Source organism: Anopheles bellator, chromosome 1 (genome assembly GCF_943735745.2).
Source record: "Anopheles bellator chromosome 1, idAnoBellAS_SP24_06.2, whole genome shotgun sequence".
Lineage (NCBI taxonomy): Eukaryota > Metazoa > Arthropoda > Insecta > Diptera > Culicidae > Anopheles > Anopheles bellator.
The window spans coordinates 20,249,499-20,275,263 of record NC_071285.1 but is presented as its reverse complement, the minus strand read 5'-3'; the positions used below and the strand labels follow the sequence as shown (position 1 = coordinate 20,275,263).

Below are 25,765 nucleotides of genomic sequence, written 5' to 3'. Positions count from 1 at the left end.
CCTCTTTGCCAAGTTTCGTTAAAATATATGTATATTTTTAATTTCAGCTTTGTTGGAGATAAACATTTTGCTTCTCTGTGCCTATCGCCTAACGTGCAATGGGAAGTTCAAGCGCAAAGGTTGCGGAAAAGTGTTCCCTGTTCCCATAGCAACCGTTCACAGTGGAAAGTAGTAAACATACAAATTTTCCGTCGTCCAAAATCGTAGAAAAATCATCTGAACGATAAACGGCCGTTCGGAATTTGCTACGCAAAAATATAAAGTGCATCAAGCCTCGACAATGAGTTTACTTGTCGTATGAACTACATGCCAATTCCAAATAACGGGAACACATCGAACCAAAGCTGGAGAGGATGAGCAGCGAAAAGGTAATTAACACTCGGTAGTTAAAGCCAACAATTACTCGTCTTCGCGAGGTATTTGCGCCTTACGTTTGTAACCGCTTTTTTTTCTCATCGATTCGAAAGGTTCTATTTCGGCATGAGGAGCCACACGGTCAGGGCGATGTATACTTCTTGTGGCAAACGGGCGCCTCGGGCCAGCTTCTGGCCAGCACGGGTAGTGATGGAACGGTTGCGATCTACAACCGGCAAGGTCAACTACAAGAACGAATCGTTCTGCAAGGGTATGCTCACCATCATTTCTCATTTCATTTACATTTCCTTATATTGCCTATCGAATATTACTTGTGACGGTTTTTATTTTTTAGACTATGCGCTGGTTTTGCCTGGGACCGAGACGGTGATGTGCTAGCGATGATTACCGCAAACTCGCCTCAGCTCATAATTTGGGATTCAAACGCCCAGCGTAAGCAAACTATCGACATTGGACTGCGCGACCTGCCGAGTTGCATTATATGGTCGAAGAAGATCGCTTTGCTCGCGGTCGGCACCTCACGGGGTAATCTGTCGATTTACAACCATATTACCACCAAGCGAATTCCGATTCTCGGCAAGCACACGAAGCGCATCACCTGCGGCGCTTGGTCCACCGAAAACATCCTGGCGCTCGGTAGCGACGACAAGTACCTGACGCTCAGCAACGAGGAAGGCGATACTTTGCGCTCGGTGCAGCTGCGCGATAGTCCCAGCGACATGCATTTTGCTGAGATGAAAACGGACGAGCGGGTACCGGGCGAAAACACGATAAGCATGATACTCGGCCGAAGGACCCTGTTTTTGTATCATTTGCCGGAACCGGACTCACCGACCGAACTGGGCTTCCAGTTGCGCTACGGTTCATTGTTGCAGCACAAGTGGTTCGCCGATGGGTACATTTTGCTTGGCTTTAGTCAGGGCCACGTTGTGGCCATTTCAACTCACCCGCGAGAGGTTGGACAGGAGCTGTGGCAGGTGAAAAATCATCGCGATTCACTGAACAGTATAGCAGTGTGCAAGGAGCTGGAACTGATCGCTTCATGTGGGGATAACAAGTAAGTAAAACCGATATTAATCCTCCGAAGACGCGTTCGCTCATTTTCACATTTCACTCGTTTGGAACTGGAACACCGTGACCGGGTTACTGCGACAGTGTGAAAGTACATTCCATGAGCAACCTACAGGAAACGGTAAAAATCCTTAGTCTGCCCGATCAACCCGCATTGAAGCACGTCGAATGGAGCGCCGATGGCCAGTTGCTCGGCGTTACCACCTCGCAGGGTGCAATTTGCGTATTTGTCACTAAACTGCACTCACTGTTTGCGATCGCCCCGCCGAGAATTGCGCTGCTGTCGAGTTTGGCGGAGATCGCAATCCACCACTATGCTCCTGATCGGACCAAAGCTCCTCCGGTGCTAGTAACGCTTGAGATTGAGCCGTCATTCCTTGCGATTGGCCCGTACCATATGGCCTGCGGGATGAACAATCACGCTTGGTTCTACGACTTGGGACGCTCGGTCGGTGATAACCCATTGCTGCTCGGCGATCGGGAGTACATGTCGGAAATCAAACAAGTTGCGTTATGCTCGGAGTATTGCGCTGTGCTCTGTGGAGGACAAATTATGCTTCATCCGGTAGGTGGCCGAATCGTTTTTTGTTTCTGATCATGGTTTGTTTAGTGAACAGCGAAATTAACGAAATTTCTATGTTTTATTCTAACCAATTTTGGCACTTTAGGTTGAGGCTACGAACGAATTGACGCAAAACAGAGAACCCAAAATATTCCCCGACGAAGTTCGTGGAATGGCAGAGTCCGTTATTACGTGTCTCGGGTTGACGAATGAATTCCTGTGCTTCGCGACTGATGTAGGTGAAACGATCGATTGCTTTTTGGTTTGGATTGCTTACAATGCTTTGGTTTTCCACAGCTTGGCAGTGTAGTTTACTTCTCGCTGGAAAGCTGGTCAACGGTGGTTCAGTTTCGACATCCGGTGGGAGTGCGGGCCATTTATCCGGATGTGGACGGAACGCGCCTTATTTTTATCGACGATCACAGCCACGGTTACCTGTTCGTTCCTGCCAGTGAAGAAACCTTGCGCATACCTGAATTTCCCAAACACTGCAACGGTGTACTGTGGGACTGTTCTCAGTCCCATATTTTTGTAGCATTCGATCACAACACTTGCACGACATATACCTTTGTGCGCGTTTCTGTGCGTGGTAAGTTTGTCGAATGCGTCGGAACGACCAGCTTGATCAGCGACCAAAGACCTCTGCTGCTGTACGATGGTGATCTGTGTTTGCATGGTAGCGCCGGAAAGCTCACGTCCATCCTACTGGATACGCACGCCAACAAACCTGGCCGTGATGTAAAGGAACAGTTGCGCACCGCAAAGATGCTGCGCAAATACGCGGACGCCTGGGAATTGTGCAAGCTGCTGAACGACGATGATGAGTGGAAGCAACTTGGGATGATGGCAATTGCTGATCTGAACGTATCCTTTGGTAGGTTGGGTAATGTATGTTCAAATCTTGCGGTACTTAGAGCCTTAATCCAGAACATACATTTTCTGTTCGACAATTCTTTCGGAAACTGTTTTCATTCAAGTTTTTCTTGTTGTTTTTTTTCTTGCCAGCTACCAGAGTGTTTAGAAACATCGGTGACGTGGCGATGGTTTACGCGCTCGAGGATATTTGCCAGATCGAAGATCTCAACACTTTAGCCGGATTTTGTGCGGTTTTACTGGATCAAATTGAAGAAGCGAAGGCACTTTTCGCCAAAAGTGGCAACCCATCGGAAGCACTCGAGTTGTGTCGCGATCTCCTGCAATGGGAGCAAGCAATGGCACTTGCTACCACGCTCGCACCGGACCAACTTCCCTTTTTGGCCCGTGAATACGGGGCGCAACTAGAATTCACGTAAGTAGACAGGCGGTAAACGATTACTTCATTGCCGGCATTGCTTTGAATAGATTTATTTTCTGTTCCTTCAATTAGCGGAAGCCATGCCGAGGCATTGATGAATTTTGAACGAGGATTGAAAAATGGTGAGCCATTGGTTGATGGCTCGTTGAACGCTACACCGGCCAGTGCGAAGCAATCTTCGCAACAGCAACACCTGAAGCTCTGTAAGGCGGGTATCGCGAGAACGAGCATAAAGTGTGGCGATGTTCGCCGGGGACTTCAGTTGGCGTTCGAGTTGGACGATAAACAGTTGTACAACGAGTGTGGCGAAGCGATGCTGACCGGTGGCCACCTGGGTGAGGCGGCCACGATGCTAGAGAAGGGCGAAAATTGGGACAAAGCGGCCGAGCTGTTTATTCAACTGAAGCAGTGGAAGCAGGTGGAAAACATTCTCCCTAAGGTTACCAGTTTGAAGCTGCATGCGACGTACGCTCGGGCGAAGGAAGTGGAAGGTCACTATGCCGAGGCGATTAGCAGCTACCAGCTGGCCGGCGATCTTGACAGTGTTGTGCGTATCTACCTCGATCATCTGTCCGACCCACACGCAGCCTCGGAGATTTTGCTTGAAACACGGTCAATCGAAGGCTCGAAGCTGCTGGCCAAATACTTTGAGCAACATGGCGACTACGAATCTGCCATCCAGTTTCTCGCGCTGTGCGGGTGTATCACGGAAGCGTTTACGATTGCGCAGAAGCAGAACAAGATATGCTATTACGGGGAGGTGCTAGAGCAGAGCTCATGTGCTAAAGCGGCCGATTTTCTGCTGCTGGCCGGATACTTTGAGGGAGAGAAGTACACACTGTTGGCGGGCAAGTACTACTTTCTCGGCAAGGAATTCTCACGAGCTCTCAAGTTGCTCTTAAAGGCGGCCTCCGTTGGAAGCGAAGAAAATGCCGCATTGTCGCTAGCGATTGACTGCGTCGCGTCAGCTGGTGATGAAAAGCTGTCCAATCAGCTGATCGAGTTTCTGCTCGGCGAGTCGGACGGCGTGCCCAAGGACCCAAAGTTGCTGTTCCGCCTGTACATGGCTAAAAGGCAGTTTAAAGAGGCCGCCAAGGCAGCAATGATCATCGCTAATCAGGAACAAATTGCTGGCAATTATCGCAGCGCGCACGATCTGCTGTTCTCAATGTACCAGGAGCTTAGGCGCAACAATCTGGCAATCACCACAGACATGAGGAACACTCTTTCGCTGCTGCATCGCTACACTCTCGTCCGGATTCACGTGAAACGAGGCAACCACCTCTTGGCGGCTAAACTGCTGCTTCAGGTGGCGAAAAGCATTTCTCAATTTCCCTCACGTGAGTGTCGGTTAGCTGTTTTTTCAGGTTCGAAATGGTAATGATCTGTTTTTCACGATGCACAGATGTTGTTCCCATTCTCACCTCAACCGTCATCGAGTGCCACCGGACGGGACTGCGGAAGTCGGCGTTCGAGTACGCGGTGATGCTAATGCGATCCGAGTTTCGTGGTCAAATAGATAGTAAGTACGCGAAGAAGATTGAGTCAATCGTACGGAAAGCTCCTCGGGGTCAGCAGGATGACGAAGGTTGCCAAGAATCGAGCCCGTGTCCCGTGTGCGAAGCTCCGCTGCCCAATATGCATACCGCCTGCGGACAGTGTAAAACGACGCTGCCGATATGCGTTGCTACGGTACGTAATGTTAGGCTTTAAAATTGATCCACCCCTTACTAACCATCCGTTTTTGTCGGTCGTTCACCCAGGGTCAGCATATTGTCCGTGACGATGTAGCCGCCTGTCCGGAGTGCGATTTTCCTGCCTTAAAAGCGGAGTTTATGAAGTAACCATAACGCTGTGTGCCCATGCCTCCGGCAGACAAAGGATAACGCCGTTTTTTTTTCTTTGTGGTATAATTGTAGGATTCTTGAGACGACCAATAACCAATGTGCGATGTGCGGCGAAGAAATAGACGCTGGCCGGTTGGTTGATATCGATGACATTCAACCGTACATTAACACTGGAACCTAAGATCTCGTATGTTTAGATATTTAATGTTCACACTGTGTCTTACGTACCTCAATTTGTGTCTTATTAGCGAATGTTTGTAGGCGTGGGCATTGCAGGAAATAAACTGTTTCGGTGACCAAAACGATCACCCAACGCGTCCACAAGCCTAATCAATGCGAGTACTCGATCACCGAAAGAACCAGCACATGGAATCAATCGGCAGTGTCAACAGGAAAGAATCTCTCTAGCCGATCACCATGGTTGCCGTTGTCGGGAGGGGCGGGGGCACATGCGTCAAACTCAACGGAGAAAGAGAGAGAGATTGATAAATGAGACGGAGAGCGAAACGCTTCTTTCGCTCTCACGCATTTCTCTTCTCATTTCTCATTTCTCTCTACGTTTACGCAAACGTAAACAAAACACTTCCATTTTTTCGGTGCACTTTCACATCTCCCACACACCCACACCCAACAGCTGTAGAGATGATTGCGGCTCCTCCTCTCGTTGTGTGGGAGAAAGATAAAGAAAGCATGTTGTGTTCATACAACACAGTGGCTGGGCGAGAAAGAGCGAGCACGAGAGAGCGCGACGGTTAGTGTGCGAATGGGACAGCGAGTAACCTTCGCACACGGTGTCCACTAATAATATGCCTGGCGGGTAGCGAGCGAAAAATTTTCATTACGGTGTTATTCTCGCGGCGGTCGTTTCCTTCGTTGGGTGGAAATACGGCGCGATCGCGAATTTTGTGTCCGCGCAAAATTAACAGCAAAAACGCAGTGCACAACGAGGAAAAGGAGTGCGGAGAGTGATGATATGTGAGATGTGAGTTTGTTTGTGGTTTCGTTTTGGTCGCACCGGTCGATAGTTATGACGGTGATTTTTAGAAAACTCTCAGGGCAGACCAGAGGATACAATACTAGTTTGTGCCGCACGCGAAAGAAGAAACACTAGTGCGCATTGTGTGCAGTGCGTGTTTAAATATTGACCGAAGCGACAGATTTCGACACGAGAAGATCCGTTTATAGCTAAGCGTTTGTAGAATACATAACGTGAAACGGGACACGAGCTGCACATGAATGAGTGTTAACCGTAACAAAGAAAAGAAGAAAGCCGTATTGATCCGTGCGCTGATTTATTGAGCTCGCGAACAGCGTTTCCTAAAGCGTTTAGTGTTCCAGAGTCTAGCTTTGTGCTGTTTTGTTTTTCTGCAACAAATGTATCCCAACACCCAGAGGTGTGTGCCCCATTTTTACAAGGCCAAGGGTTGCTTTCGGAACGTTGAGTTTCTGTTTCCATTTGCCGCACTAGGTAGGGCCACAGAATGAGATTAATGTTATCTGGCCATTAGATTAATATCGATTTCTTGCTGTTTTCACGGACGAGAGCTACCCTTGGCAGGGCTCACGGGAGGACCAACTTCGGCGAGGGCACTCGGACAATCAATATTACGTTTGTGACAATGATTCTCGAAACGAGGTTTTTTGTTCCTGTGAAGCATGATACTGTTTGAGGAACTTGTTGTGCATGAAAGGAATCACGAAAAAATCCTATCTTTTTGCGTCCATGCACGAAACAGTTTCAGTATTCGTCATTCATTGCTATATTTACTGCTCTGTAATGTATTAAATAGTATGTGCTGGTTGAGGATACTCCTGGCAAACGTTTTCTGTGCTAAAGCATGGAAATGGTTCATGGTTTTTGTTTGAGCAATAGATGGTTTTTCAAAACACAGCAAAACTCTAGCTGTTTAACTTGTCACAAAGGCAAGGTGAAGCATTTTGACATAGTTATCTTTATGCTCGGGCTTCGATGGCAAACAAAATGCTTTGCTTATCACTTAGCACTTTGCATTGCTTCCGATGTGTTATCAAGCGAAACCAAACTATAGTGCGTTTGATGCTTTGATAGACAGCACGCGATTGTTGTTGCTGATTAGATGATGTTTCTCACGTAATCACAACTGCGGTCAGTACCGTTTCAAAGCTTTTTTGTCGGCAGGCCGGCAGTTCCGGTTCGAATGTTTAGGAAAACTGTGTTCTTAATAGAAAAACAAAGCTTATCAGGGAGTGTTCCAAGTTACTGCAGAGCGGAAGTATAGACGGTATATGAACTTTACTGTTTGCGTCACATCGGGAGATAACCATGAAGAAAACAAACATTTGTACGAAACACGATAATTACGATAATTTTCCAATCCCTACAAACAATCTACAATAGAAAACAGATATTAGTGCTTCGCACCAAGTACGTGATTTTTTTACATTTCACTGTAACCAGCATTGCACAGTGAGAAACAATTTGAACAAAACTGCATCAAAACGCCAACTACGTTTAAACTGGATTATTTGTGTTCAGTTTGTCCACGGGTTGTTGTTGGCAAAATCGCGAACAAAATGAGCACATAAATAACAAACACTACGGTATCCGGACCAGCTTTCGGGACGGATGCGATACGGAGCACCAGGATTTAGTGAACATTCCACGATTGCTGAGTTCAGCAGAAATACGTGATACGTTGCTAGGCAACATAAATCCAGCGTTTAAACGAATAACTTCGCTAACCGACCATCACGAAAAATGGCTACCGTTACCGCGACCAGTTCTGCACCCAGCACCAGCACCCAGCTCTCAAACTACGATGAGGACGATGAGGTAATTACTTTCGTATTTAATTAAAATATTCTTCCACAACGTTATTTGCGATGAAAAATCCCAATCAATTGTAAGTAACTTTTATAGCCATGATGCGACTTTTAGTAAGCATCTTTCCTACAAATGTCCCACTCTTAGTTTGCCAGCGTTCACCACGACTTGTACCAGTTTTTGCCACACGACTATTTTACCATGTACCAGGATTTCTAGGCGAGTGTCTGGAAATGATTTAATTTCGGCTGTTTGCTTCCAAGTTTGTGTCTCGAGCTCGTAAACATGTACCGCGCGTGTGGTCTATTTGCTCGTTTCGTTAGGCTAATGCAATAAATAAAATCTATTCTATCCATGGCGTGGCTTGGAGCTAAAGCGACGTCAAGATGGCCTTATTTTCTAGCTGGTCAGGATACCATATAGAAGAGGAATATTGCCACCGGTCACGTTCGCCTGTTCGATAGAAGGTGGATCCCATTACGACATGCAACCTCGCAGGACTCTCGAGGGCTGGGCCACTAACGCTTGTACCGACCGACCAAGGTTAGCGCTTTTACCGTTGCTCTGTGGTTGTTCTTTAAATAATGTTTGGCTTGCGGTTGTTCCATTTTTCCAATGCACCGCACGTGGTCCGTAGCGGTCGATAACTGAGCACGGGCTTTGGAAGCCCCAAAAAATGATCACTCCCCTCAATAAGGACGAGTATCGATATTCGCGGACAAAACATGATTGTCAGGGCAGTGGTTGGTCTTTGCCATTATATCACTATTGTTTTACAAGTACCATCGTCGTCGTTACCGCGGCGCCAAAACTTTCTATTTCACCCGGAACTGCATGTCAATTTCGACGAGTGATCTGCTGCTCGAATACAATTATGGTTGGAATGGTCAACGGAGTGATAGCACAATATGATTTATTACACCTTGTACTTTGCGCTGTACTGTACTTACACACAGTGGGATTGGCTGTGAAAGTATGCGAATTGTCCGCATGATTGAACGGCGAATGTGAGCAAAACGCAGCGGTCAGCGGTTATTTTATTTATAAATAATAAGCAACTGGGTGTGCGCACAGTGCAAAAGGAACCACATTTGGCTAAGCCAATTCTACTCCCACTTTGGCTGTGCTACCGCTCAAACTTTAAAGCAAACCTTTAGAGTAAAGTGAAAGGTGATAATTGAAATTATTCATCATTTTCGACGAATAGAAATTTCCTGTAGGAAACTTCGTAGTTAGTACGGACTTTCCACCGCAAAAGGGTGGAAAACAGGTCGTTCGATTAATCTGATTTAAATCTAAAAACATATCTCGTCTAGAACTACTAACTACTGAAACAATCGGATAAGAATCAAACCAAATCAACTGTGTGGTGTTTGTGGAAGTAGTCCACTCATTTGATTCCGTCTTGTAGCTAAACTCTACAATACATCGAGTTGTCATCCAACAGACTGTTTCATAAAATATTTGCAATTAACAAGGAAAAATTTTGCGGTCTCATTTCTGTAAGCGAAGAAAATCAAATATAGAAGTGAAAAGTTAATCCCTTTTGTATTGTACAATATAAGAAAAATATTAATGTTAAAACACTGTAGCTACCGTTATTCTGCTGCCACCGTTTTTGTGCAATCATGCGTGTCAGTATCGCCTGTTGTTTTGTATCTTATCAGTAATGTGAAGGGTGGCAATCAAGTGTAAAGCGAAGGGTTTTCCCGCAAACAGTTTTCCATCGTTAACGCGTGTGCGGCAGAGAAATTAAAATGCAAATTTGTTTACGCAACACTGTGCCTAATTCGTATCCAGATCGACAGTACTTGGGAGCAGTTTATACCGTACACGGTAAACGAGGTTGCATCTTGGAAGTGTTAGAGTCTTGTAGAAAAAGTTTTTCTTACAATGTTCTGTGTTGGGATTTTCGGGATCGGTTTGTAGTTAAGTTTCTATCCCATTTTTCTTTTTGTAATGGGAAGTAATTGGCCGTGTAACTGTGTTCTTTGTGGCGAAAATGCTGCACACGTGTAGGTGTAAAGTAGGATGTAATTATTGTTGTTTGCCACTGGACAAACGACAAAAGCGTCACATATGAGGCTGTGCGTCGAAGCAGCAGCGCAGGGCTAGGAATGAGAGTGCAGCACTGCAAACCCTCACTTGCAACGGACCCTCGACGTATCATTTTCGCCCTTCCACCTTTCAAATTGCATGCCCGCGAAGTGGTTGAACTTGAACTTGCGTGCGCTGTGCGAAATGCGAAACGACCCAGGCAAACCATAGACTCTATCGTTTGACGTGTTGCCCGGATAATATCGGGTTAGATAGACCGCCGACTAGAGTCTATGAATGTGATGACAGCTCTTTTGCGCCACAGCGGGACAGGTCAAGCCGCACAAGCGACACAGTGCAGCCCATCCCGAAACCTGTTGACGGAAGCGTGAGTAGCCTCGAATCCGAATCTGTACAACTACGTGGCGCTACTCATTAGAGATAGAAACAAGTCTCCACAACAACTACCTATCTCACACCGAGACTAAATACCGTCATTATCGCTGTGGCTATGTGTACGCTTAACTGTATGATCAGCTCGTGTATAATGCAACTATAGCGGTTCCTCGAATGCGAATTAAGACAAATACTTCAATATTTCTGATTGAGTTTATTTATGCAACATGTAAAAAAATACTTAACTTATCGATATCATGAGTTCAATGTGCTCTTTCAAAACTTACAACATCCTTTGATTTATTTTATTTAACTTTTTAACCAAATTTAACCAAGTTTATCTTTCATCTCGTTACAGTTCCAAGATGCTTGCGAAAACGATGCTTCCTCGTAAGTAGTTCCCGATAGTTGATTCAAGCCATAGTCAGTCAGTCATCAGAATGGATTATTTCATAAATCCAAGCGGCGTTTCGTTGTGCGATCAACCTAATTACTATAATGTTCTAACAGGTTGCGAGTGGACACTATGATCCTCTCAGTAATAGGCATCCATAGCACTTGCCCGTGATGCAAGGCAAACATGTATCTTAATCGCCATGTGAGCAACGATAAACCCTCTCGAGTGGGGTAGCCTTTGATACAAGATCAACTGTAAAGAAGCTAGATCTGAAACAGTTGCCAACTGTTGGCCTTTTATCCATGAACTGTATGGTTTTTATGGTACAACACGAACTTAGTCGCAGAGTTATTGCCACAACAACTAGTTACAATGTTGCTCGTCTCTGTTTTAAAGTTCTTGAATATTTGATTGAAAGTTAGTTGAGTATGCGAAATATTTGTCGAAGAACCACATTTATTGAAGCACTGGGCAAAGAATTATTTTATTAAATAAGTACAGTTCTGGTTTGGGCGAGCTTTGTACCAGAACTGCAATGTTTTCGACTATACTGCTTCATGCTTCACGCCTTGGCATATTTTTCCTGATAAAGCATATTGTATTTATACGAATTTGAAAAATGTTAATAAATTTGCACAGAATGAACGCGAACGATACAGAAAAAATTTCTTAAATCTGAATCACACATATTGCTTTGAAGTTGAGGACCAAAGCGTGTTTTGAACGAAAAAAACATTCTAAACTGTTCCTAACGTTCTCTTTTCTAATCGTTTCAGCCCTTCATGTGGTATGGATCTGGACGCCGCTTTGGTGGAAGCCAAAATAGCGGTCGATTTGTTTTTCAACAATAAATTCAACGAAGCGGAAGCACTTATGAAGCCGATGTAAGATAAATAAGATTACCCCACTGACAAGCAAAACATATCTTTATCTTTCTCCAACAACTTGTTCCTCTAGGGCAACATCCAGTATGTACCATTCGGTCGGGCACAGTGTCTTTACATACCTGGAAGCGATGCTCACCTTTGAGCAGCAACATATAGCGGCAGCTTCGGAGGCACTGAAACAGTGCCTGAATGTGTGCAACCGCTACCGGAAGAAGAATACTCTGACCGAAACGATCGGAAAGACATTTAAGAAAGTAAATTACGATCAGTACACCGATCTGGAGGCTCACGCAGAGCTGTGCTCGGCCGAAGCATTGCTGCTGAAGGCGATGCTAACATTTATCGAGGACGAAACGTTGACCAGCTTGATTAAGGGTGGCATGAAGATTAGAAATTGTTTCGCCATGTACAAGTACGTGCGACGTTCTTGAGGCATTCGAATGCAAGATGTCATTTGTTTGTCTGAATTTTGATCCCATTTTTATTCGATCATTACAGGGAATGTAACAACATACTAAACCACCGACACTGGGAATCGGAAAGTTCCAAGCTACATTTCGAAAGCGGTGTCCGTATGGGTCTGGGGACGTTCAATCTCATGATTTCCCTGCTTCCGGCTAGGATAATTAAACTGCTTGAATTTATCGGATTTTCCGGAAACAAGGTTTGTGAGTCAGCGAAGGAAGCATATCGAGAGCAAAATTTATACTTGTGTTTTTTGCAGCAATCGGGAATGCAGGATTTGGTCACCGGATCCCAGAGCGAAGGCATCCGACAAGTGCTGTGCGTGATGACTCTGCTCGGGTATAACCTGATCGTGTGCTACGTGCTCAGTCACAAGGAAGGTGACCTGCGCTTCTGCGATGAGCTGCTCGTGAAACAGCTGAACCAGTATCCAAACGGTGTTTGGTTCCTGTTCTTCAAGGGGCGACTGGAGTTTATGAAGGGTAATCTGGACGAAGCGCTGAGGTGGTACAAAAAGTCGTGGAAATCGCAAAACGTGTGGCCACAATTCCATCACTTATGCTTTTGGGAATTGTTGTGGGTCAATTGGTGAGTTTACCGTTGGCCACTACTGTTGTGAGAGATTTTCCGGATTTATCTTATGATTGTCGTTATCTCATTTTGCCCAGCTTACGACTGGATTGGCGAGAGTCGCTCCTTTTTGCTACGTACCTAGTAGAGAACAGTAAGTGGTCCCGAACAATCTACACATATCAGAAAGCATCGATCATGTGTATGCTAAAACCGGAAGAGCTGCATTCGAGCGAAGTGCGTACGATTGCGAACCTGATGAGGGAAGTGCCAAAATACAAGCAACGAATAGCCGGCAAATCGCTTCCGATGGAGAAATTTGCCTGCAAAAAGACTGAAAGGTTCTTCGCCCAGCAATCATTCCTGTACGTGCCGGCACTAGAGCTGATGTACGTGTGGAATCTGTTCAAGATACTGGGAAAGCACTTTCATTTGGCGGACGGTGTGTTTCGGATAGTGGAGGAACAGTTGACGCACTTTGAGGAGCGATCGTATACCAAGTCCAACCCAACTTACGGAGTTTACGCTGCGGATAACAAGGCACTGCTTCTTCTTCTGAAGGGTGCCTGCTTGCGTCAAATGAACAGCCCGTTGCAGGCCACTCGGTAAGTGTTAAAAGTACATCAAAATTGCAGCAAAAACCATACAAATTCACCTTCCGGTCTGCTTTCAGGTGTCTAGAAAACGTGATTGCAATGTACAAGGACATCAAAGAAGACCACTACCTTGTGCCGTACGCGATCGTTGAGTTGGCCCTTATCTACATCGATCAGGGCAACAAAGATCAAGCAATTTTGGCGTTGGAGGATGCCAAGTACGTATCATACACCCGCCGGTGCTGAATACTGGTTTAAGCAACCTCTAAATTGTTTTTTTTTTCTCGCAGGAAAAATTATAGCGGCTACTCGCTGGAATCGAGACTTCACTTTCGGATACACACGGCGCTTATCGAGCTGAAGGGAAAAAGTTATGAAAATATTCCGGCAGGAGCGGAATAAGCCGGTCCTGAGTGAACCATCAGTATACCATGACCATCGAAATATTTTCCGGAAGCATTAAAAACAGAATCAACAACGATCGTAAAGAGGGTGATGCCATCCTAGACCTGAAAAAAATGAACCACCTTAGCTGCGAGCATATTGTACAACAAAAAAAACACAAAACATCTGCGTCGCATGGAACTATATTCCCTAGTCATGGTGTTGCCACGCGTACAATGGATTTCGTTGTACATTGCTAACGTTCCTACGAGGAAAGAATTGTTTTATTTTCGCTTTTACGCTGCAACATACCTTTAGCCAAGGGTCTAAACACACCGGTTATCACCGTATTTTATTGTTTATTTTGACTACTGGGCTCCGAGCAGTCACCTACCAAATGTAGCTAATTTTCAATTCGGTTCGGGTTCGGTGTTCGTAGCGCAATATCGCACACCAGTCTCGTTTGCGATAACAGTATTGATAAGCTCTAAAAGCGTGTCAGTCTGAAGAAAGGGGCACGGAGTGGGATTGTTTATGTGGCATCTGGAAATGTATTTTTCTAAGAAATGTTTATCCATTGAGCGAGGTTGCATAGCAAAAGCTACAAACTGTTTTACAAGCACTCTCCATTCCTATAAAATATAAAATAAAACCAAACCACAACGAAGAAACAATGAAATACCGGCTGTCTGATGAATAATCTCAACTTGAGTGTTATCGAACCGTTCACCGATACTCCTTACACACCCGGGGGGTTTATGAATTCAAACCAACTAACGCGCATGCGCCACATAGAAAATCAGCGTCCGTTGCCCCGGTCAAGTATTGTTAAATGTTCGTAAAAAGGTTTTCAAAAATATGATAATGACGATGAACGGACTTTCTAGACAGTTTCGTTGCAGAATTGTTTTAGGAGCTCCCCTCTTTCTTGATAGTTCCGACTATCCGCACCGGGAACGGGAACAAACTCGAAACGGTTACTAACTTGAATTGTGAGAATTTGCCGCCAGAGTTCGCTCTGCCACCGTTGACGACCACCGGCGGCCAACAGTTGACATCTGCGCCTTCTGGGAAAGCGGGGCCACTCCGGGCAAAAGGGGAAACCCGGCGCCGGTGGGGAGGTACGGTGCGCTTGCACGATTGGTCCTGCGAAGAAAAAGGGCTCACGCCAGTGAAAATGTTGTGCTGTACGCGAGTGGTCCGTGATGTGGGGGAAAATTCGCAGTTATTTTAGCGCCTCCCGTAAAGGTCGCGGAGTCTCCCGTCGAGCGTGACTACGTGCTGTGGAGAGCGAGTGCAGCGAGCGTTTTCGATTCGAAGCGGAAGTCAAGTACGATTCGGGAGGGGTTGTTTTCTCTGGCCACAATTTTGCAACACCGCCGAACCTCGGACCCCCGACCTGGCAGCATGAGCTGTGCTCAAAGTGGTGTCGTTTGGTGTGCAGTTACTGGTTTCAATGAAAATTGACCACACTTCTATCGAGGACGCAGCCAACGGGTGTAGGAATCGACGGCGTTAAGGGGAAATATTCCGTGCGGCTAGAGAGTGATGAAGCAGTTCGCGATGCCCACCAGTCAAGCTTAGTTCTCGGCTGTTCAAAACCATTCCAGCAAATCTCGGTAGGGAGGGTTATCGTGAGCAGCGGAAAATCAAACTGGTGAGTCGAATCATCTACGGAGGCCATGGAAATGCAGTGGTTGCCGAGCGGGAGTCGAAATGTAAATTTATTGATTCGAAATAGACAAGATGTCTCTCGGTCGTGGGCGCGTTGGAGACAATCGGAAGCATTTGACACTTAGCGAAAAATCGATAATTTTTTCAATCATGCCCTCATCGGCAAACCCAGTGAGTAAGTGAGAAGGTGTGCGTGCGACTGTTTGTGTGCGTGTGTGTCAAAAAGAGCGACAGGAAAAATTATAGCAACCGTTCGCCGGTTGCTTTATTCGCGGGAAGTGGCGATGAGGCAGAAGCACGTTGGGGCGCAGCCATTTTATGGCAACTGTTTCCCGCGTGTACACAGTGTGGTCATTTTCCCAGGACGAAAGCACGCCAGATATGCGTGTGGTGGTGTGAGCGTCATTGGCCGGAAAATCGTTCGGCTTCTGCGTTCGAGAGTGTAAACAAAGTGCACGTGGACCCATTTTGTTTTGATTGGCCGAAAAAAGGAACAGATGATGCTCCGTTGCTGGCCTGTTGAGGGGAAAGGTTTTTCTCATACCGATGGAATAGTATGTACAGGATATTCGTGTAAATATAGCTGTAATTGCGATTGGGAGTTGTTGAAAATCACATTTTCCGATAGTGTTGGGCCGAAATTTAATGCTAGCAAAGGACATTTTAGGAAATGGTTACCAACGCACTACTATTGAAACGAACAAAAGCCACGACCGAAAGTGTATTTCATTCTAAAGCTCAGTTTCTAAATAATTCTATTTCGATTTTGTTTTCTAGTCTCAAAGCGATTTCATATTGGACCGGCAACAGCAGCGAACCTCTGAACCACTGGCGCCATCCTTTCGTCGTTGGAGCGGATAATTTTATAGCGTAGCTTTAATGATTACGATGAACTGTGGCGACTAGCATTTTAACGCCAGCAACGGCATCAGCAGCATTTTCCTCAGTATTTTGCCAAGCAATCGACCGTGACAATTCAACGTGGAACAATCGTGTGCCAGCGACCGACCGACGGAAACAGTGTCAGCAATGGGCAAAGAACTGATGAACACCGGTAACTTCTGCCAGCAGCTCGGCGCAACGCTGGTGCGCAATTTCAAGCTGAAAATTCGCGACTCGCGCAAAACGATAGCGGAAGTGTTTCTGCCCCTGTACACACTCGGCACGCTGATCGTGCTGAAGATCCTGATACCGAACCCGAACTTCCCGGCCATCACCGAGCCGCGCGGAGCGGCGAGCCTGTTCGAGCACTTTCAGCACCACAAAGCGCACACCATCGCCGTGCTGCCGCAGCCAAACTCCTCCACGACCGTGCCATTCCTGAACGAGGTGAACGAGCTGTGGATGTCGAACCGGCGGCACCAGCCGGGCGTGCATCCGATCAAGTGGATCGTGTACGACACACCGGAAGAGCTGCTGGCGGCCTACTGGCGCGATCCGAACCGGATGCCGCTGGCGCTGATCTTCCACACCGACGACCCACTGTTCGGGCCGCTGCGGTACGAGATCCGCACGAATCCGTCGTTCTTCGTGACGCCGTCCACGACCGAGCTGTACTCGTCGCTGGTCACGTGCCGGCAATCGGACAGCTACTGGTCCGCGGTCATCCCGATCGAAACGGGCGACTCCTGCCCGGTCAACCAGTACTACTACTCCGGCTTTGTCGCGCTCCAGACCCTGCTGGACTACACCAAGATCCGCGTCGTGACTCAGAACGAAGAACTGCAGATACCGCACATCACGCTGGAGATGTTCCCGAAGGAGGCCTACACGGGCAACTGGATGGTCGCGTTCCGGTTGGTCATTCCGATCTACATGGTGATGGCGCTGTCCCAGTTCATTACATATCTGCTGATACTGATTGTCGGCGAGAAAGAGAACCACATCAAGGAAGGGCTGAAAATAATGGGTCTGCGCGACTCCGTTTTCTGGTAGGTGGTTCTCCTCGGGTCTCGGGTGGCCCCGGGTGGCTTATTCCCCGCACTGATTCCGGTGTTTCGCTATTTCGTAGGTGCGGCTGGTTCGTCATCTACGCCGTGTTCGTCACGTTCCTGAGCTTCGTGTCGGTGATTCTGGTGTTTTCGTTGGGCGTTTTCCAGCACACCAACTACCTGCCCGTGTTCATACTGATTCTGCTGTACAGCTTCTCGGTCATCCTCATCGGCTTTATGATAACTCCCTTTTTCGACAACTCCAGGGTAAGGGCGGGAGAAGGTCATTCGGACTCGGAGCGGTTTGAATGTGTGACCAGCGGTTTTCGCGGTTCTTTTCTTGCAGACCGCTGGTATACTGGGCAACTTCGCCGTGAACATTATGTCGCTGCTGTACTTTTTGCAAGTGTTCATCGACGATACGCACACATCCGCCGCGCTGTGGACGGTTTCGCTGATCTCGCCGACCGGGTTCGCGCTGGCGATGGACAAAATCCTCGTGCTCGACATCTCGGGACAGGGCGTCACGCTGGACAATCTCTGGACCGGGCCGGGCATTCCGATCGGCGGTTCCATCCTGATGCTGGTGGTGGACATTCTGCTGTACGCGGCGCTAGCGTTCTACTTCGATTGCGTGATCCCGTCGGACCACGGGACGAAGCAGAGGCCGTGCTTTTGCTTCAACCGCCACTACTGGTGCAAGAAGAAGGTGCCAAAGGTGCCGCTGCTGAACGGGGAATCGGCCAACTCGTTCAACAACGCGCTCGAGGATCCGGTGTGCGATGTGGAGCCGGTGTCGCGCGAGATGCGCGGCAAAGAGGCAATCCGCATCGTGGACCTCTACAAGACGTTCCACTCGTGCCGCAAGCCGGCCGTGAACGCGGTGAACGGTATCAACCTGACCATCTACGAGGGCCAAATAACGGCCATCCTGGGGCACAATGGGGCGGGCAAGAGCACCCTGTTCAACATCCTGACCGGCCTGACGTCGCCCACGTCCGGCACGATCTACATTTTCGGGTACGATGTGCGCGACCCGAACGACATGACGATGATTCGCCGCATGACGGGCGTCTGCCCGCAGCACGACATTCTCTTCGAGACGCTCACCCCGAAGGAGCATCTGCACTTTTTCGCGGCCGTCCGCGGCATTCCGCCCTCGCTGGTGGACGGTGAGGTGAAGAAAACGTTGCGCGATATCGATCTGTTCGACACGGCCGAGACGCGGGTGAAGCACCTGAGCGGCGGCCAGAAGCGGAAGCTCTCGGTCGGGATCGCCATCATCGGCGATCCGAAGATCATCATCCTGGACGAGCCGACGGCCGGGGTCGATCCGTACTCGCGGCGCCACATGTGGTCGATCCTGCAGAACCGCAAGCACGGCAAGGTGATCCTGCTGACGACGCACTTCATGGACGAGGCGGACATATTGGCCGAGCGGAAGGCGGTCGTCTCGCGGGGTCGCCTGCGTTGCTGCGGTTCGTCGCTGTTTCTGAAGAACAAATTCGGTGTCGGCTACCACCTCACGCTGGTGCTGGACACGAACGCGTGCGAAACGTCCATCACGAAGCTGGTCAACGAGCATGTGCCGCAGGCGGAGAAAGCGCGCCGGCATGGCCGCGAGCTGAGCTACATTCTGCCGCACGACGCGGTCAACTCGTTCGTGTCCCTGTTCGACGACATCGAGAAGGAGATCCGAACGAAGCGCGCCATGTTGGGCATCTGTTCGTACGGGGTGTCGATGACGACGCTGGAGGAGGTGTTTCTCCACCTGGAGACGCAGCGCGAGGGCGGCCAGAAGGCGGAAGGCGCCGAGGAGGATGACGCGGAGAACGGGGACGAGGATGGGGAGGAGGAGGACGATGCGAAGGGGGCCGGTTATCCGGTGTCGGACAGCCTGAGTCGGAAGGTGATGAAGAACCGGGCGCTACCGAGGAGCCTGTCGCTGCAGGAGCGTAGCAACAGTTACCAGTCGCTAAAGAATGACACAAAGACGCTGCTCGACGAACAGAACGCCGACAACAAGACGTCGCTGCCGGACAATCGGCTGCAGTTCGACACGATCATACCGATCAACGGGCTGGGTTCGGACGGCGTCAGTCAAACGGCTGCCGCCGCGGGGGCCACTCGCGGGGGCCACTCGGTAACCAGTTCGCCGCAGGGCCAGAGGATGCACCGCAAGAAGCACCACCGTGCGTCGCGTAACGGCGTGAGCAAGAGTACAAAGAGTATCTACGAGGAGCCGGGTCACACGAACTCGTCCGCGTCGGCCGTGAAGCTGAACAGTCAGAACCGCACGAACTGGATGGACCTGGACGATATTCAGCTGTTTCCGTCCCGCTGGAGCACGATCGCGGCGCTGCTGAAGCTGCGGCTCACGATACTGTTCCGCGACATTCAGCGGCTCTATCTGCTCATCATACTGCCGCTAGCGTTCACGGCCCTCGGACTGTACCTCAACTCGATCCAGGTGCTGTCCCCGATCATGCGCTCGATCCTGCTGGACAACACCACCTACGGTAGCAACATCACGAAGATTGCCGTGCACGATAACACCGGCCCGATCGCCTGGTCCCATCCGGCCTACCTTTATCACCATCATCACCAGCAGCAGCAGCAGCAGCAACAGGCTGCCCAACCACAGCCCCGGCAGCAGAAGCGGGACCCGCAGAAGTATGTCGACGCGGTTCCGATGCTGCTGCACCAGAAACACCATCACCAGCAGCAGCAGCAGCAACAGTCGAAGGAATCGGCCCATCTCTACCATCGCTTCCTCGCGGAACTGCGCCAGTCGGCCAACGTTACCGAGGAGTTCAACGGTAACTTTAGCCTGCTGCTCGATATCGCCCCCCATATGGCGGCCTTCAATGTGAACACCATTTCCTGGTCGAACGTGTCGATCACGTCGCTGTACAACGACACCACGCAGCACAGTTTGCCGATCATTTTGAACCTGATCAGCAACACCCTGCTGCGGGTGTACGCCGAACTGTCACCGGCTTTGGTCAGCTCCCAAAACCTCAACCGGGGCGGTGCTGTGACGGGTGGTCACCGGGCAGGATCTGCGTCCCCCGAAGTGCAAGCCTCCGTAGACTACCAGGACGATCAGAGCCTGGATGGGCTGGCCTCCTCCAGCACGAGCGCCACGTCAACGGCCGGATCGGTGGGCGCAGATCGCGAGTCGGTCCTGCGCATCGAGCTCTGGTCGCACCCGTTCCAGCAGACGGCCCAGCCGCAGGAGTTCAACATCGGCACGTTCTCGTCGGCCCTGTTTGTGGGCATGATTTTCGTGCTCATTCCCGTGTCGCTTGCCGTGGACATGGTGTACGATCGCGAGATGAAGGCCAAAAACCAGCTGCGCGTCAATGGGCTCTCGTCGTCGCTGTACCTGTCGGCGTACTTCATCGTGCTGTCCGGGCTGATGCTGGTCATCTGTGCCGCGCTCCTGGGACTGGTGTTTCTCTTCGACATACCTTCGTTTCGACAGGTGAGCCTTGCTTCGGAACCCCCGGCCAGTAGCGGCCAGTAGCTTAATGCCGAGTGTCTCTTCCGTTTCCACAGCCTCCCGCTCTCATCACGCTCGGCATGCTGGTGTTTCTGTACTCACCGGCCGGTATCCTGTGCTCGACCTGCTTTTCGTACTTCTTCGATCGGACCGACTCGGCGCAATCGATCCTACCGAACATCCTCACGTTCGTCGGGCTCATCCCGTTCATACTGGTGGTGTTCCTGGATATGCTCGGGATCGGTAAGTCCTGCGGTTGCGTGACAGCATCCCCGTTCTCACGCAAGGTTTCTCTCTCTCTCTCTGCGCAGAGGTGAAAGCGGCCATCGCTCTGCACTACGTCTTTTCGCTGATCAACCCGATGTACATACCGTACGCGACGGTGTACTTCGTCGATCGGGTTTACATCGCGTGCCGGTTGAGCTCGGCGTGCGCCGAACTGTCGATGGCCCACTACATGACCGAGGAGGTGATCGTGATGGCGTGCGGGTGCCTTTTGCACATCCCGATCTGGGCCTTCTGCTTGCGTATTTCGGACGTGATGAAAAGTGGCGGTCGCATGAGGGACCTGTTCCATCGGTCAGCGGTAAGTCGGAGCGAGCGTTGTTGCGTTGCCTTTGGTACTGATTGGCGTTGTATTTGCCCGGACAGAACGAGGAAGACGTGATGAGCGAAGAGCAGTGCACGGGAGAGTACGAGGATGAGGACGTACGCAACGAGCGCAGCCGAGTGTTTCGCCTTACGTCCAACAGTCAGCACCCGCCTCCTGACGAAGCCGGGTCCCAACCCGTGGTGGTAGTGAAGGTTGGTGATGGCCACTGGGAAACTGGACTGCTTACACTAACGCTTGCACTAACGCGCGGTATCCTTTTCTTGTTTGCAGAGCCTTCGGAAGGAGTTCTCCCAGGAGTCGATGTGTGGGAACTGCTGCTGCTGTGCGGACGATGAGCCCCCGCGGAAGAAGGTATCGGTGCGGAGTCTCTCGCTCGGTGTGGACGCCGGTGAGGTGCTTGGTTTGCTCGGTCACAATGGTGCCGGCAAGACGACCACCATGAAGATAATGACGGGCGAAACGGCACCTACACGCGGCACGGTACGAGTCGCTGGCCACAGCATCACCATCAACCAGGATGATGCCTTCAAGACGCTGGGCTACTGTCCACAGCATGATGCCCTGTGGAAGAACGTAACGGTGCGCGAGCACCTGGAACTGTATGCCCGGATCCGTGGCGTGCGCGGCAAAGACCTGAACCGGTTGGTGGCCACTTACCTGACCGGGCTGCACATAAACGAGCACGCGAACAAGCAGACCCAGCACTGCTCCGGTGGAACGCGACGAAAGCTCAGCTATGCGATGGCGATGGTCGGCGCCCCGAAGGTGGTGCTGCTCGATGAACCCTCCACGGGCATGGATCCGAAATCGAAACGCTTCCTCTGGGATACGATCCTTGCCAGTTTCCACGGCAAGCGGTGCGCCATGCTGACCACGCACTCGATGGAGGAAGCGGATGCGCTGTGTTCGCGCGTCGGCATCATGGTGAAGGGGGAACTAAGGTACGCAAGGCACGAAACCCCCGGCGGTCGGCGGAAGGTCGCTAATGTTTCCGGTCCTTTTTGCAGATGTCTAGGCTCGACGCAGCATTTGAAAAATCTGTACGGTGCCGGGTACACGCTGGAGATTAAGCTGAAGCACATCGAAAATGTGTACAGCGAAACGCCGATCGAAAGTCAGCCGAGCAGCAGCCAGGAGCAGCTGCAGCTCGACCAAAGCACGGACCACATTGCTCCAGTTATCAGTAACTGTATCGATAACCGGTCGATGGCGTTGCGCAACTTCGTGACGGATCTGTTCCCGAGTGCCACCCTGGAGGAGAGCTTCGCCGACCGGCTGGTGTACTCGGTTCCGCAGCAGGCAGTCAGTTCCCTGGCGGAGTGTTTCTCGCGGCTCGAGAAAGGTACGTCCTGCTCCGGGAAGCGAGGGGTGGAGTACGGAACACTAACGTTTCTCTTGTTTGTTACATTGCAGCCAAAACGGAGCTGGACATTGAGGAGTACTCGTTTAGCCAAACTACACTGGAGCAAGTGTTTCTTAAGTTTGCTCATTACGATGAGGAAACCTCGAGTGTGCAGTAAGTTGTGCCCCGTGGGAACCGTGAGGCTGTTCCGGCATCCCATTTGATTTGATTCTTTAATCGATCGTGAGGCATTGGTGTAATGCTTCCTCGTTTTGGTTACTCATCATCGTACGAAATTCAGCCTGAGACAGCCTGAGCATCAAGCGTGAGGCGCGTGTTGTATAGTGCATTTGGCTAAGTGAAAAGTCTGTAGCAAGACAACTAAGAGTGTAAGTGAACGTAAAACTATTAACTAAATATTTCCTAGAAATTAAATCTTATCGAAGCAAGAGCGAGAAGCTGAACCCTAGGAAAACGGAATACGGAATAACAACCGATAGGAAAAATGACGAATAAAGGAACTAATGGTTGCAAAAGAAAGAAAACCGGATGTGATGAATTTAAAAGTGAATAGCCATTTGAATTGACACAGGGGACAAGTAATCTGTAATGGAACCAATGAACGACGAAACTTGTATGTCAAAGACGAAGAAATCAATAGCAAACGTAAGCTGACCCGGCGTGTGGTGTGTAGAAGTAAGCTGTTTAAAAATGAATCACCACTGTCCTTTGGAAACAGTAGACGCGTCTTCTCTGCAGGCCATTTTTACGGAGGAGAAATCATTTAAAACGCAAAAACAAAAATAGTTAAAAGTGAACGACATCGTAAGGGTAGCAAGGAAGTACGCATGCCGCAATCGGTACGTGAACAATAAGACAATTAAGCTGAATTTAGATAACCTAAAATGCATTGCAAAATGAATGAACGCAGACGAAGAGCGCCGAAGAAAATGATTGATAATAATGGAAGTAGGTAAATACTGACTAAGTTAGATAAGAAATATGCAAAGATGTTTACTAGCCATGCGCTGTACAGCGTTTCTGCAAAGCAATTCGACGACTATGGAATCATCCTTCAGACTTTGGAGTCTGCGTCGTGTAGATCCACTAACGATACACAAGGAAGCTAGCGGGGAACTACACTGACGATTACATACAAATATAACTAAAAGCTGTTCCATCACCAAACAAAAAAAAACGATTTTCATAACGTAGAAAAACAAAATAATATGCAAAAGAACGGGAAAACATTTCAAGGAAATTTGAGTCTAGGAAAACTGTGATTCGAGAGAAATTACGCGGAACGCAGATCGAGAAAGGTTACTAAAGGAAATATGAACTTAGAACAAACCATACAAACATCTTCGCCTAACATCTCCGCTGGCGTACTGTAAATGATAGTAGATGATGCTGCGCGAAGTGAAGCCATTAATCGCATACCGCAAAGAGAAGAGAATGAAGGTAATCGTCCTTGGGGCAGATAACGGAATAGAGACAAAAAAACACGTTGAATATGAAGCATCAGCTAAGCGATGCAAGTGATTCGATTCCGAAAACAAGCAAAGGCATGAACATAACTAATGATGTCGAGTGAGATCGCAAAGTGTAGCAGGAAACCAAAGAAAGGTAGTACTAAATAGGCGGAAGCAAGACAAAACATTAAAATAAAAACTTCAATTATGGAGAATAAAAATAAGCTGGAGAGTCGTTAGTAAAAACATCGGTTTGTTTTAATTCCTTCATCATTGTTTGTTTGCTGTTGTTTTCGTGCACTTGTAACGAGAAAAAAAATTGTTAACCTTTTTCACCGAAAAAACGGTTTTATACTAGCTGTTCCCGTCGTACGTCACCAAGTCTCATTTCATTCTCATTTCTCGATTCTCCAAAAAGCGCGACGCCGTGACCATTACGACCGCAACAGTCTCACCAAAGTAACAGAGGATCATGTAAACCAGTGACCTGTGAACAATCGCGACTCGCGCGGTACAATGGTCCCGAACCGAAAAGTCACACCCAGTCACACCGGGAGCCCATGACCAGCCGTAGGAAGCTTGAATTCCCAGGCCACGTTCATTAGCGAGTGCGAAAGTGGTTCTCCGGCGTTGTAAGTTGTTTCGCTCTACACGACGCGATAACGCAGGTTGCTAGGTAACCACTCCGCTCTTTGGGTTGATGCAAAAGTACGTGAAGTTAAGATTTGCTTAAATTGGGATTGGTTATGACGTTTCAAATTATTTTTATTTTAAGTTAATTATTTAATTGACTTTTTTTAAATTAATTGTTTTATAGCCGATTGAGTTCGATAGATTAAAATGACGTAGGTTACCTTAGAATTGAAATTTGATACATATATTTTGAAATTGTGTCCCTCTCTCTCTATCTTATTCTCTTTATATTATTCTCAAAATTCTTAAACAGACCTGTGTGAGATACAGATCCAAACAGATCTCTGGGGAAAATGACGTGCGTGCTACTTCCATCGGTTGAGGGTTCTCTGTCACTTTCCTGTGGCTGGTCCCCTGTGGGAGTTCGGAATGGAGCCTATCCACGGATGTTATCCAATATCCACTGCAGATATTTGGAGATAGCTATGCACCGCTCCGGAACCGAGCAGTAGCTGATGCCCGTCTGCAGTCCGTACAGCAGATATCGGTTAGATTTTTTGTCGATCGCCTGAATGGCCGAACCCGGCTGATAGTCGTTGCACTGCGGCGATCGCGACTGGTTGTTCAGATTCCGGGCACAAATCGTGCGTTCATCCACACGCTTAAACTCTTCGGAGACGTACTCGGACGCTTGCAACTCAGCCCGACAGTTCGTTTCGTCGATCGTGTTGAGGATGGCACGCTGCAGGATCCTCGCGTCAGACCCGCTTTCCTTCCAGCCCGTCATAATGTAGCGGTTGTGAAGCCGTCCGCGCTGCTGTCGATCCGAAAATGGCCGAAAGTATTCGAAAAATCAATTGATTTAATAAAAACACCTTCTTATTTGAAATTAATCAATTCTATTCGCCGAT

At 48.8% G+C, this 25,765-nt stretch overlaps 3 protein-coding genes across 3 annotated transcripts; all 3 read left to right on the top strand.

Moving 5' to 3' along the window:
- The first annotated feature begins 186 nt into the window (after nt 1-186).
- Nucleotides 187-5,421, top strand: LOC131213646 (WD repeat-containing protein 19). Its single transcript, XM_058207732.1, has 11 exons — nt 187-368; nt 468-625; nt 710-1,432; nt 1,531-2,011; nt 2,115-2,243; nt 2,306-2,882; nt 3,014-3,296; nt 3,375-4,642; nt 4,708-4,994; nt 5,066-5,142; nt 5,222-5,421. Exons 1-11 carry the CDS (start codon nt 354-356, stop codon nt 5,328-5,330), a joined length of 4,107 nt encoding a protein of 1,368 aa, XP_058063715.1. The 5' UTR covers nt 187-353; the 3' UTR covers nt 5,331-5,421.
- Nucleotides 5,422-7,516: 2,095 nt separating this feature from the next.
- On the top strand, nt 7,517-14,336 carry LOC131212295 (tetratricopeptide repeat protein 39B-like). Its single transcript, XM_058206105.1, has 9 exons — nt 7,517-7,961; nt 10,744-10,775; nt 11,559-11,666; nt 11,740-12,081; nt 12,168-12,333; nt 12,394-12,722; nt 12,803-13,309; nt 13,378-13,518; nt 13,591-14,336. Exons 1-9 carry the CDS (start codon nt 7,887-7,889, stop codon nt 13,700-13,702), a joined length of 1,812 nt encoding a protein of 603 aa, XP_058062088.1. The 5' UTR covers nt 7,517-7,886; the 3' UTR covers nt 13,703-14,336.
- A 1,942-nt stretch (nt 14,337-16,278) lies between these two features.
- LOC131214874 (cholesterol transporter ABCA5-like) lies at nt 16,279-24,010 on the top strand. The gene is made up of 9 exons (XM_058209204.1): nt 16,279-17,289; nt 17,370-17,556; nt 17,636-20,776; nt 20,851-21,037; nt 21,106-21,380; nt 21,446-21,598; nt 21,678-22,348; nt 22,415-22,749; nt 22,821-24,010. Exons 1-9 carry the CDS (start codon nt 16,388-16,390, stop codon nt 22,925-22,927), a joined length of 5,958 nt encoding a protein of 1,985 aa, XP_058065187.1. The 5' UTR covers nt 16,279-16,387; the 3' UTR covers nt 22,928-24,010.
- Nucleotides 24,011-25,765: the final 1,755 nt, after the last annotated feature.